This window comes from Tasmannia lanceolata, unplaced genomic scaffold (genome assembly GCF_043159265.1).
Source record: "Tasmannia lanceolata isolate RefF3 unplaced genomic scaffold, GAP_Taslan_0.1 ptg000006l, whole genome shotgun sequence".
NCBI lineage: Eukaryota > Viridiplantae > Streptophyta > Magnoliopsida > Canellales > Winteraceae > Tasmannia > Tasmannia lanceolata.
Window position 1 is genome coordinate 3,254,762 of NW_027518683.1, and position 14,031 is coordinate 3,268,792.

At 36.6% G+C, this 14,031-nt stretch overlaps 1 protein-coding gene across 2 annotated transcripts; it reads right to left on the minus strand.

Moving 5' to 3' along the window:
* Positions 1-1,848: 1,848 nt before the first annotated feature.
* EMB1873 (porphyromonas-type peptidyl-arginine deiminase family protein) lies at positions 1,849-12,583 on the minus strand. Of its 2 annotated transcripts, none has more exons than XM_077381588.1 (10): positions 12,420-12,583; positions 11,585-11,698; positions 11,341-11,430; positions 11,150-11,234; positions 7,782-7,837; positions 7,587-7,665; positions 4,658-4,792; positions 4,106-4,350; positions 2,572-2,730; positions 1,849-2,355 (listed from the first exon to the last, which is right to left on the minus strand). In XM_077381588.1, exons 1-10 carry the CDS (start codon positions 12,504-12,506, stop codon positions 2,266-2,268), a joined length of 1,140 nt encoding a protein of 379 aa, XP_077237703.1. In that variant the 5' UTR covers positions 12,507-12,583; the 3' UTR covers positions 1,849-2,265. The 2 variants fall into 2 exon arrangements, with proteins under 2 accessions (XP_077237703.1, XP_077237704.1); XM_077381589.1 differs by having other exon boundaries at positions 4,115-4,350; positions 12,420-12,579.
* Between the last annotated feature and the right edge of the window lie 1,448 nt (positions 12,584-14,031).

Sequence of the window (14,031 nt, forward strand, 5' to 3'; positions counted from 1 at the left end):
AATAAGTATTAATAAACTAAGTGATATTTTAGAGTTTTAGCGGATGACAAGGAAGTTTCTTGCAAGCAATCACTCTAGTTGTCAAGATCTCTCTAGCCAGAAGAGATTGTTTAGTGTTTTTCAACTGTAAAGAAAGATCTGGGGTAATCATGCCTTGCATGTGGGCCGCCCTGTTGGGGAATCTGCCCCCCAAGCAAGGCGCGGCTGTAAATGGGACCCATACCCATTGCATGGGTAGCAAGAAAAAAAAATGAAGAATTGCTTTACAGAAAACAGGCCCTCCCGGCCTATTTCTCTGATTTCTCTCAAGCAGCAAAATATTCAGATCTTACGTTGAATTCTCGAAGCATTGAAGAACAACCTCAGCGGGCCATTTGGTTGCACCAAATATTAAGAAAATCAAAGTAAAAGGATAAATTTTCCATTAAGAAAATCAAAGTAAAAGGATATATTTTCCTTTTCCCAACATTGTTTGGTTGCCATTTACTGTCGGTCATGAATTTTCCAAATGCAAACTTTTATTAGGGAAATGATATGTTCATTCTCTTCTCTTCTCTTCCCCAGGCCACCCCTATAGGGTATTTAATCATTTATGAGGTGGCTAATATCCCACTTTCCTCTCAAATCAAGCAAAAAAAGGAGAGTAAAGAAACGGGATTCTGCATTCATTTCCTACTACTTCTATGTGACTATGTCCCCTTGTGTTCTGAGGGTAGTCATATTGTTTAGTATTCCCATGTGTGTCTAGAGAAAATCAAGGGTGGCACAACCTGCAGTGCATAAAAAATCTCATAGATAGGGCATATCATTTTTCCACAAGGATGCCCCCGGGCTTGTACCCAACAACCCAAACAGCCCGGCCCATTCAGTCATGTTTAATCATTTGCACTAATTTATAAATGCCGGGATTGTAATCGGGCTTAAATAAATAAACCCTGCCTGCTGATGGACTACAGGACGTTAACATGATCTGACCGTTCATCTTATGGGCCCACCATAGCCGTAGTATAGTACTATAGCACAAAAATCACACTAATTGAATGATTGATGCCAATAAATATCCATAGTTTAATCACGCACTAAGGCCCTGTGTTTGGATTGCAGGAATTTTCAGGTAAAGTTTGAGAAGGAAAAATACTTCTAAATTTTTTTACTTTTTGTACGCAGAGGAAATCGATGACTTGATCCAACGCTATTCAATGTTACTTGATCTTCAATTTATGATGATATACCTCTAAATTAACCATAATCATGGAAAAAATTTCTAAAATTTCTTCGGGCCTGTTTGGTTGCCCAGAAGATTTTGATTTGGATTTCTCACATTGCAGCCCTTTTTGGGTTGACATTTGGATCCCGATTAAATCCTTGAATTTCCAATTCAGCGACTGACAGCGAAAAAAATCAGATTTCCAAATAAGCTGTGGAAATCAATAGATCCGGCAGTTTCCCCTGCTGCAGGACTTACCCACTTCCCTCTCTGTCTCCCTCAACATGAGCTGGCAGATCTATTCATTTTGTACTAAAAACTCAATTCCAAATCCAAATACAAATCTAAGGTATCCAAACGGGCCCTTACTTATTTGACACGGGGGAAACAATAACTCGAACCAACCCTATTTAATTTTACTTGACCTTCAATTTATGATAATATCCCTCTAAATTAACCATAATCATATCATTTCCTTCTAAATCATGGAAAGAAAAAATAATTAAAAACTCATGGAAAGAAAAAAAAATCCCAAGAAGTTGTTTTTCTTGCAAGCCAAAGAGAACCTAAAGGCACATTTTCTGAAATAGTCTTAATTATATACAGCCCAAAAATGATCTGACTACAGCCCAAAAATGATCTGACTACAGCCCAAAAATTACACTAATTGGATGATTCATTATTTACATCGGGAATAAAAAAACAACATAAGAGTATTGCCAGAAAATCACACATTTTCTGAACAGATGGGTTCTTGCCACAACATCACAGGTGACATAAGCCGGCAGTTAGGTTTAGGAAAATCAACAAAATGTAGATTTTTCTTCTTTTTTCTTTTTTTTTTGCAACAGGGAACATTCTCATGGATGGGCTCTCCCATCGGTCTTGCTATTGGTCACGATATCATTTTCCATGACATAATCACATGCTAAAGATGCATTTTCTGAATTAGTCTTAATTAAAACTCTGTTTTTTTGTCATTACTTTCACTTTTTATATATCATACATATAACAGACAATCTAAGAATAATCATTCTTTTCTATATAAAGTACTCACCTCAGACATTGCTAGCAGGTTGTTGCTGAGTTATGCAATGTATATTTCCACCTCCCAGACAAATCTCCCTTGCACCTTCAATCATTACCACCTGAACCACCACCCCATTCATAAGTTCATGGAATAATAAAACTGATCAATCTTTTCCTTCAAAAGAAACAGACTTCCCTCATTGATATGGGAAGATTTTGAGATATTTCATTAAGGTCTTGTGAAAGCAGAGAAGATCCAAAAGTTTTGAAAGAAAAGTTCTGAAAATTGAAAACCACACAAGGAAATTTATTGAATTGCGGTCGTAACAGCTTACATCATGGTTGGGAAAAGCCAGTGTGAGGACACTATAGGCTTCTCTGTCTCTCTTTTCATCTCCAAATGCAGGAGCAATGATTGCTCCATTTGCGATGTAGAAATTCACGTATGAAGCAGCGAGTCTTGTACCCAGTGGTCTTGGTTTCCCATCACAATCCTGTCACCAAAACATGGCACAATGGAAAGGTTCAGTGCACGTTTGGCTACAATGATTTTTATTTCATGATAAAACTAGTTTCTTAAAGTGGTGAAGTGGCTAAAAATCAGGAAACAAAAATCAGGAAACTAGTGTCTCAAGTGGTGAGAAGTGGCTAAAAATCAGGAAACAAAAAAATCTACTCAAGATAGGATCGACTTTTTTCCTGATTTGTAGCCACTTCTCACCCTCATCGCAATGTGCCCTCTCAAATCTCTCCTTCTCCCACCCACCCTACCCCTCTCTCATCACTTGGAGAGACTAATTTATCACGAAAAAAAATTCCTAGCTGCCAGACATGGCCTTAGTAAGTTCGTATTTTTTTTTTCTTTTTTAAATAAGATAGCTGAACAAATAGGCCTGGTTATTACAAACAATATTTGAAGCAATTATACTATGAATCTCTTTCCAGAAAATGCTTTACAGAAAAATCAAATAGTTATCCGAATAATGTACACATAGCGACAAGTGGGAATTGCAGACTAAAAATTAGTTTTACTCCTAGCCTACAAAACTTGGACACAGAGTCACATATCGTCCGGTACATAATCTCTCAAAACCAATAAAAGAACACGTAAATGAAGATAACTTTTTTTTTCTGGAAACATATGAGAAGCTATGGTGCACACATAAATCCAGATATACATATAGGCAAAATTATATGGTGTTCAGGCATTCATGCACGTAATGAGGGTACGACAGAGGTGCTTGCTGCTCTTGATATTTGATCAATGACAGCCTCTGAAAAAGTTGGCTGTTGCTGGATCAAATGTCAAGGGCGGCACCCCCATTACGTGCATGAACGAACGGACCATATAAAAACTATACATATAGATACTATACTTAATTATAATATCTGCAAGGACCCCAAACATGTGAAAAAAGTAGATCAGACGTTCTCTGATTACATGCAATATGTAATTTTTCTTTTTGAATGGCAAAATATATGTAATTCTTATATATCAATATTCCTCTATAACTTAATATCATTATATCAAATATCGTTATATCATAAAGCTATAAAAAAGGAAAAATAAAATAAAGAAACAACCTTGGAATAAAAGATCTAGATTGCAAATTTAGAGCTGTTTAACAGTAAAATCATTTAGAGGGCGAGCCTTGGCGCACGGTAAGGTTGCTCCATTGTGACCTGGTGGTCACGGGTTCGAGTCACGGAAACAGCGCTCTACAAAGCAGGGGTAAGGCTGCGTACATCTAGCCCTCCCCAGACCCTGCAATGGCGGGACCCTCATGCACTGGGCCGCCCTTTTTTTTAACAGTAAAATCATTTCAGAGTACTAATGGAACATGATACTTGAAAAAATAAAAGCCATACATGACTAACCTCGCTTCTAATTCCTTCTGCTTCTTCCTTTGTGATATAAAGTGTCTCAGGCACATGGAGTTTGATTATGTCTATTTTTCTACCACAGGCATCGGTTGAATTTGAGAGAACAGAAAAAGCCTCAACAGATCGCTGATACTGAGGATCTGATTCATCATCAGTCCAGGCCAAAACAACCGTACCAGGCTTTACAAAGCAGCAGATGTTATCAATATGACCATTGGTATCATCATCACCTAAAAAAAACAGGGTATAGTCAAATATTGGTAACCTAGAATGTGACGTAGGTTCTGATCTCATTTTCAAACATAGCTAACCTAGAATGTCCTCAATGAAAAATATTAGGTTATTATACACATTAAGAAGACCGCAAAATCAGAAGTACTGTCATACATTTCTATATGACATGGTGATGAAAATTTCACATTGATATGCAAACATATGACAATTAAATGGTCATAACAAATTGTTGGGAGAGAGAGACCATAAAAATAGTCTACAACAATACTACCTAGAAATAATAGTCAATGTTGAAGTACGTACCAAACAACCCTCGAGGCAACCATATAACCTTTCTAACCCCAAGATACATCTTTAGTTCGTCCTCTATTTGTTCCTTGGTCAAATTTGGGTTTCTATTCGGATTCAACAGGCATTCTTCAGTGGTAATGCAAGTCCCTGAAAAGGAACAAAGTACCCAAAAACATAAAACATGTAAATGATATTTGCAAAGGCATTAAGGAATTCTGATTGCTAAATTTTGTTCAGATGCTACAAGGAAAGGTTGATCATAACACTTCTGTATTAGAAAGCTAAAAATGCATTTTTTGACAAGCCATAATAAAGCGACAAATTCAAGTAAACATTACAACTTCCAAGTTTGAAAACAAAGAACATAAAATAGTCAAGGAAAATTCAAATCAATCGGTAGAAATGATGGAAGGGCCAAAGGACTATATTAACGGCGGAAGTAAGTCATTGTCACTAAGCCTTTTATATACATATACGCATACATACAGATACATACATACATATCATACAACATACACAAATATATATATAGGGTCGGGTAACTATAGTCTCGGGTAGAATAAGACCATGAACTCCATTCCATACATGTGGCACATGTTTGTGCATGTGTCATCCCCTCTAATAGATAGGCCCAACATGAGATTGCCCATGTTCTAAACATCTAAAAATCCTAGCCGTCCTATGGCTAACAATTTTCAATCATTGATATTCAATGTCCTCAATAGGATACATGGCATCGCACCAATTGATTAGATCTTTGGGTCATGACCATCTAAGGTGGTATCCATATAAGTGTGGATCCCAAATGACAAGGAGCATATTATCCCAACTATGAGTCTATGAATATGTGCGTGGTGGATCGGTAGACACATATATAAAATATACAGAAATGATATCCCCGCTCCTTGTTTTGATAATGGCACTCAGCACTTTAATAAACACTTTTTTCAATTTGCCTATTTATAGTTTTTTTTTTTATAATTGCCAATAAAAACTAAATATGAAAGTGTAAAATGAAGAGAAAAGTGCCATTATTCAAACAATTGCGTGCAAATATCGGTTACCTATAAAAAATATGTATGCGTTGTTGGTTATGAATATGTGTGTGGTGGAGCAGTAGACACATATATAAAATATACAGAAATGATATCCCCGCTCCTTGTTTTGATAATGGCACTCAGCACTTTAATAAAAACTTTTTTCCAATTTGCCTATTTATAGTTTTTTCTATAATTGCCAATAAAAACCAAATATGAAAGTGTAAAATGAAGAGAAAAGTGCCATTATTCAAACAATTGCGTGCAAATATCGGTTACCTATAAAAAATATGTATGCGTTGTTGGTTATGAATATGTGTGTGGTGGAGCAGTAGACACATATATAAAATATACAGAAATGATATCCCCGCTCCTTGTTTTGATAATGGCACTCAGCACTTTAATAAAAACTTTTTTCCAATTTGCCTATTTATAGTTTTTTCTATAATTGCCAATAAAAACCAAATATGAAAGTGTAAAATGAAGAGAAAAGTGCCATTATTCAAACAATTGCGTGCAAATATCGGTTACCTATATAAAATTTGTTGGTGGTTGTGTATTAGGACACCAAACAAAAGTAAGAAGAGCAAGCAGGAGAAAAAAGAGAGAAGAGAATCATGAGAAGAGGTTACACAACCCTCACTCATGTTGTAGCATTTATATACTAAATAGGATGGACAATAATGCCCGCGCAGGATACTTCAGCTTTCCTTTGGCAATAAGGAAAACCTCCACGGACTTGGCGCAATAAACATAGTTACTAACATTAAGTTTAATTGAAGTGATCTGAATATTAGTATATGAGAGAAATAACATCCCAAATCTAGGGCCACTTTTATTCTCGATCTACATTTCACTCAAGACACACCAAAAAACAATTGGGTCACAGCTCTAACAGCAATAGTAAAAACAAAACCAATCATGATAACAACCACCAAATTATGATAAAGAATAAAAGATTTGCCCACACGAGCACAGCATACGAAGGGCACACAGCACCACAAAGAATTGGTTACACAACAGCATAGGCTGAACAACCCATGAACAGACTTAAGGCAACACATTCTATTGAAATTGTGATCGCAAAAAGAAAAACTTGGATTGCAAAAAAAAAATTGTAATTTCAGAATGCCTTGTGATCGCAAAATGCTACTTCAAGCAACATCTTCACGGTAGCCCTAACACCTCAGACGGACATCCCCTCTATGCTTGCATGATTGAAGAATGACTTACATGATACTTTCAACCTCACACAACTCCTCTTTTGGTGTGCACTGAGATCAAAAAGGAGAAAAAAAAAAGAATACAAAAAATATATAGAGAAGAGAGAAAATGGATCAAACCTTAGAGTGGTGGCTCTAATACCATGTTAGGGCAATAAACAAAGGAAGAAGAAAAAGGAAGAGAGACAAAATAAGAGTACACAACCCTCATTCACGCAGTGGTATTTGTGTACTAAAAATGGGATGAACAGTAATGCCCCTACACTGTAAACATATTCCAACATATATGCTTAAATTTTTAAAATTTACCCATCAAAAAAAAATATTCCAACATATGTGTAGTCAATAGACACATGCACTCAATTGTGCAGGTATGACATATCTTATATGATTTTGTGAACTACAAGTCTGGTTCCAGCATGTATGCCAAGTTGAAACTATAACAATGATTAAAAATCCATTCATAAGTTAATTCAAAACTTCAGGATAATGTGATTCTAAACTCCACCTCAACAAAAGAACCATTTTGGATGAAAATTTAGGAGAAATGTCAATCATTAAAGTACAGTTATGAAAGACTGCTTGAAACACAAAAGCATATAAATAACAATACGGACAGGTCCTCATTATCTTAAAAAAAAAAGGGTCCTCATTAGATAGTAAAGTAAGGAGTAACTTTGCCTTCTCCGTCCACATGGATGCTTCCACCTTCAAGAATCAAATCATGTTGAAAACGAGGAATCCTCTCAATATCCAGAATCTATCATAAAAAAACAAAACTAGAGATCAATCAAAGATGGAAAAGAATTGTTAGCATTGTCTTGTACCAAGCAAGAAACCATATTAAGACTAGTAAAATAGCATCATATAATAGACCTTCTTGGCAACAAGAACATCAAGACTCCAGTCCTGATAACAACCTTCCTCAGGCCCTGAATATCCAGGATCAACAAAAGTAAATATTATTTCTTGCCAAGGGTTCAAATAGAATAAAATTTACCAAACTAAAACTTTTTGACATCCATGGTTGAAAGCAATAATAGATCCATACATACTAAAGCCATTGCATACCAAAAAAATAAAAATCAAAACCAGTTTCTTGGTAATTAAAAATAGTTGGCAGCAGATGCAGTATGGCTATGGAAGACTCTAGGCATTGTAGGTAGCTCTGCCACCAATTAATTCAGGACAAGATAATAGAAACAAAAAAAAGTGACCACTTTAAAAGGGAAATGATAAATGCACCACTTTTCATTACTTGGGACACCCAGCTACAGTGTATCTATGACTGCAAAGGGGCTGATGTACTTCACATTTAAGGAATGAAGTAACATGATTGCCACGTAAAATGCAACTAGGTGTCCCAAGTGATGAAAAGGGGCACATTTATCATTTCCTCTTTAAAAATGTCAAAAAAAGAAAAGAAAGAGTGGTCTCTTCAAGCCGCAGAAAGTTTATGGTGTATACCTGACTCTAAGAACCGTTCAGAAATTTCTGGGTAAAAATATTGTGCAAATGCCTTATATTCTGGCATTATACAGCATCCGACGGACTAATGTACGCACACCCCGGCTGGGGTTTCTGGGGCAGCACTTTGGAAGGGTAATTTAATTTACGGTTTTCTGCCAAGGGTATTTGGTATTTTTTTGATGTAGTGGCATTGATATATAAACCATATATTAGGGTTACCGATGGTAAGGTTTTCTTTGTGATATCTAGGCAGAGAATAGGAGATTTTTTTAACTCTAAACCGAAATCGTGAAACTCTTCTCCTGTGGATGTAGGTACACTGCCGAACCACGCAAATCTTGTCTTCTTGCTATGTGTGATTGTGTTTCTCGCATCTTCTTCTTGTTGCTTGCTGCAAATTGTGTTTGATCCTTGTAGAGAGGGTATTTCTCGGTTTTCAATGAAAAAGTGTATAGGATAAAGTATGGTTGAGGAAAACAGTTTAGAGTGAACTGGAATATAGAAATTTAGGGGCTGTTGAGACAGTTTATCACTGGTGATGGTTTCGGACAAGTCTCTTACACTTGGGAAAAATCAGGTTAGGTCAGGATAATAGTTCTAAATGATGTGGAGTGATTAGGGTATAAAAAAGGTGTTTCGGGCTTTAAAAATGGTTGTACATGTTGTAAAAGTGGACTGTTCTAGATATAACAAGCAGGAATTTTATAGCAGTCAATAGAGAAAGCTGCTAGGGTTTTAGGCTCTAACACTTTAAGGTTTATGATGAAATTATAACAGGGTTTTGGTCGATTGGTTACAAGGGTTAATGCTCGAACAGTCCAAGAAAATGGATTGTTATCACACAGTTTGCACACAGTTCTCCTGCAGGTAAGGTTTAGAGATTTAGGTTATTAGGTCTCACTATCTTTAGGGTAACAAGGATCTAAACTAATCAGTAACAGAAATTATGACAAATCTGGAATAGATCTGTAATAAAAAATCTGAAGCACTTCTATAATAGTTCTATGGTTAATATGTATAAGAAATCTGCAATATCTAGGGTAAAATTCGCAAAAGAAATCAATAACAGATCTATGGGTAAATCTGCAACCATATTGTAATTGGTATAAGGTAAAAGGGTTCATTATGGTGGTCGATGGTTGCAAACGCTTAGGAGAATAAATTAGAGAAAATAAATAAAAAGGGGGAAAGAGAGAATAAAATAATAAAAGAAAGTATAGGGAAAGTAAATTGACCTGGAGTCATATCAGGGTTCTCCTCGACATCACACCTTGGGATATAACCCTCCCGGGCATCACACCTTGGAATATGAAGCATCACACTTCAGAAAAGGCATCATACCCAATCAACATGAGAATAAACTCTTCATAATCCTTATTGCAACACAACTTCTACTCTAATTAGGACTTCTATTATATTTAACTATTAACTCTTCAATGGAATAAACTCCTATTATATGGACTCTTCCCACCACAAGTAACCTATGACTCTTTAAACCAGCTAGGACTTCTAACTCATCATGAAAACTAACCCACTTCAAGTCCCACAAATTCAAGGATTTCCTTATGCTGCAATGAGGACCCTTTTGGTCACTTCTAAACTTATATAATTAATTTCGAATGAATTAAATTCCCTTACCACTAAAAAAATTTCATAATAAGCATGTGGGCCCCATTTTGAACACCTCCAATTTGAAGAAACCAAGTGATATTGGTGAGAAAAGATCATGGTACCCCTCCTATAACATAAGTGACATAAAAGACATCAAAAGGACACTTAAAAATTAGAATCTGGATCCTAGTGTTGTAATTTTAGTTCATGCAAAATTATATGCGAATAAAAAACGCATTAGTTTACAATTATAATAAGATCAGTGGAGTGAAGTTAGCATTAAAGTGCACTATTATTAGGTGGCCAAGATGGCTTCTTGCTTCACAGAGTATTTCCCATCAAAGCGTGGAAACGAAAACCAAAACTTAGAGCAATCAATGAAGCCAAAGCTAAACGTCAGTGAAGAATGAGGAAGCTGAAAATGATGGAGATGCATGATTGTTTGTGACAACAAAAACCCTAAATCATGATTAAAAAATAAATGCAACAATCACATCTCACTGACAAATAATCGGATTTGGCTCCAAAATAGAAGTTCATGTACAGTCTATAGACATAAAAATATGCATCAAAATATATAATGTTACAGATGAGTAATAGATCCCTCAAGATGTGAAGATAGTCTCTTAAATAAAATAATCCAATAAAAAAATTGTTTCATGGTGGTTCTCTCACATTTTGGTAATAGATATGAGGGCAGCGAGAGCATCTATGAAGCAATTCTTCTCACTTGGGACATGGGAGAACAAACTCATCAATTTGATAAATCAAAACCTCAAGCATTTTGCTGATATCATATCTATTTGTTCTTCTTTTTGAACGGTTCTATTTCTCATGTCTTGTATTCCAGTTCCCATTAGTTATACATAAAGAACAAATGCTGGAAGGCACATGCATACTTGCCTTAAGTGTGCCTAATTACTCACAAATGTGACACCAGCCATAAAGTCATTATTTTAAAAGAAAAGAATGAAACATATTTCTTCACAAAAACGGGAGAAAGGAAAAACATGCAAAATATTATATAGCAGACGTATACGTATATAGATACATGCAGGGAGATGCACATGGACACGGAGCATTCACATGCATATATACATGCATAGACAGATAGACATGTTGATTATAGACAACAGACGACTTTCATAATATTAAGCCTGTACCTCCCCAGGCATTAAAAGTCCAATCAATCCCTGCAACCTTATGCTCTGGTTTGTGTGAACTTGATGATCTGTCACATAAAACAAACTTTTTGCTAGAAATTGTCAGATTAGACAGCCACCAAAATAACTAACAACAAAACTCGTACAACAATCACAGGAATAGTTGGCATTGAAATGAAATGAAAACTTACAGTAGGTCCGGTGTCACGAAACCAGGAATCATTCATACTCATCTCCACCACCCTGATATTTTTGGGTAGCTGAGAACGTGCATTGGCCCACTTGAAATGTAGAAGGAAGAGGATCAAACTCAATATCCAAGTTGTTTCTCATAGTAACATCATCTAAATAATTCTTCTCAATTAAAATTTAAGAGCTCCATACAAAATATAAAATAAGCCAAAGAAACAATCAGATATGGACTAAATCACCAACCTGGGAAGCACTAGCACACACAGTTACAGGCTCAAACTTTGAAATTGCAGATGCTACTTTAACAAATACATGTTGGGCATAGACTGCATCATCTCGCCAGTTATCAGGACGTTCCTGTGTTAAATGAAGCTTGACTGTGAAAAGGAACTCCTAGAACAGCATTATCGACAAATACAGTATGCTGCTATTTACATAGAGTTCGCTGTACATAGAATAAAACAGATTGGGGGCTAAACCTTCCTAAACATCAACGTGTGACTACAAACAAAATACAATGACCAGGCTTATCAATAGAGACTGTGGTCGCCTATTTAGCAGTTCAATCTACTTTATGTAGCTTGAAAGGGAATATGAAATCCTCAAAACATGTCGTTTGATACAACATGGAATTCATGTATAACTGAAGCATGTAAGGACGCATAAATTAAACAAAACCCAACAAATCAAATCGTAAAAGAAAAAAAACTTTTTCAGGCAAAAACCCATGCTTGCGAAAAAATGGGGAAAGAATAAAATACCACTCAGTTGTTAAAGAATATGAAAATAAAACAGAAAAGAAACACATAACCCAAATTGTGTCTTCTGATAATAACATGTCATTCGATTATGACAAAGAAGATATCACCAAAATAGCACAAGAAAATCGTATCTTGACATAGAAACAGAAAAGAATAACAAAAAACAAACCTCGTGCCTTGTTGTAAGGCACACAATTCATATGTAACAAAAACCCATCTTTAAAAATCATAATCAAAGCTGATGAAAAATTGCAATGGAGTAGAGTTAAAAAAACATAGAAAGATGATGAGAAGGGTGTGAAGGAAGAGACACTCACAGGCCAACCTATCCAGCATTGTGAATGGGGCTCCCATTCTGCAGGCATTCGGTACCCTAGCACACTCGGCTTCCCTTCAACATCCATCACCTAAAGCCCTAAACCCTCGCTCTCTCTCTCTCTCTCTCTCTCTCTGTCTCTCTCTCTCTATACTATGTACAATTGATAATGATAACCAATTAACCATTGAGGAGGCGCAGCCGGCAGGTCACTTTTATATATTCAGGGTACTTTTATAATTATGGGCGCCCCCCCCTCTATTGAGTTTGTTTTTCTTTTTCTTAAAAAAACCACCAAATGGGGTGTCTGGTAAATTAAGCACGGGCGCATTTTATTAAAGTCCAGCCCAGCTGATATTGGCACGCGTGGAGTCCAGTATTTTTAAAAATGCATACTGGGGCCCACTTCATAGGATGATCCAAACCGTTCACTGGTCTGTATAGGGGAATGGATCATCCTCTCGAGATATTTTGGGTACAACCTATTTACGTTGATGCCGAACAAATGAGCAGTTTAGATCGTCCTATGTAGTGGCCCCACGGTACTTATATGGTGTTTGCTACGCAAGGAGCACAACAAAGGTGCTGCCCAACAGGATTTCTAAAAGTCATCTGTCATTGGATCAAATATCAAGGGCTGACATATCATGCCTAGAGACAATAAAACTCCTCATTGGACCATAAAATTGTATGGGCAGGAGTTGATATCGTTGATAATGGAGCTAAAGCCTAGACTATCACATGACTATAGAGAGGCCGATCGAGCTGCTGACTCCATGGCTAACCATGCTTGCAAAAGAAAAGGCAGTACAATTTCTAGCCGGTGGAAGGGTCTTCTTATTAATGCTAGGGGTGCTATTAGGTGTGATGCTCTGCCTATTCCAAACATCCATAGTAAGTAAGTTGTGCTTAAATTAAGCTTTGAGGCATTCCTAGATAAATTGTGGGGTTTAAAAAAAAGGTGGCATCCCATTACCTGTATGAACATGCGAAGACCATATAAAATCTTATATCCTCACTCAACCTGTGATGATCATAATTTTCCCATGTGGCTTGTCTGGTTGTACAATCTGGGGGACTTTGCTAGTAGTTTACCGGTGAAGTCAAGTGTCATTCCGTGTTTGGTTGCCAAAGGAGAATAAACCCTAGAAACTAAGTAATTACCCACCAACTCAACATGAGAGTCTCCTGTACATTAAGGTGGCACCCTTTAACTCTACCACTAAAAATACAATCTTAAAAGTAATTCATTTAATACTAGAGCCATGAGATTTATATCTGTGCTCTCTCTTCCCTCTAAATATTCTACAATGAGTCTGGGTTAATTATTATCGGTTTCCTAAGTTGAGGGTGCAGCCATGCAGGTGGGTGTGGACCGACAGACCCTCTCACCCTCCTAATAAAAATTATAAAATCTATTCTCAACTCCATCATCTCCATCAGTAATGAAACCTTTATGGACGAACGGTCTGGATAGTTAGGATCGTCCAATTTCGTATCCATGGTCTACAATTGCAGCGGGACCTTGACGGACGAACGAACGGTTCAGATCATATTAATTCTTCACTATCCGCCCAGTGTAACGTACGAAGTTCTCCCCACCGGAAAAAAGC

Bases quoted from the DNA above. Each gene is read 5' to 3' on its own strand.
- EMB1873 (XM_077381588.1), bottom strand. From the start codon at position 12,506: ATGGATGTTGAAGGGAAGCCGAGTGTGCTAGGGTACCGAATGCCTGCA. The intron at 11,699-12,419 runs GTGAGTGTCTCT...CATTTAACACAG, and splicing joins AATGCTGGATAGGTTGGCCT to GAACGTCCTGATAACTGGCG. The intron at 11,431-11,584 runs GTTGGTGATTTA...CTACATTTCAAG, and splicing joins TGTGTGCTAGTGCTTCCCAG to TGGGCCAATGCACGTTCTCA.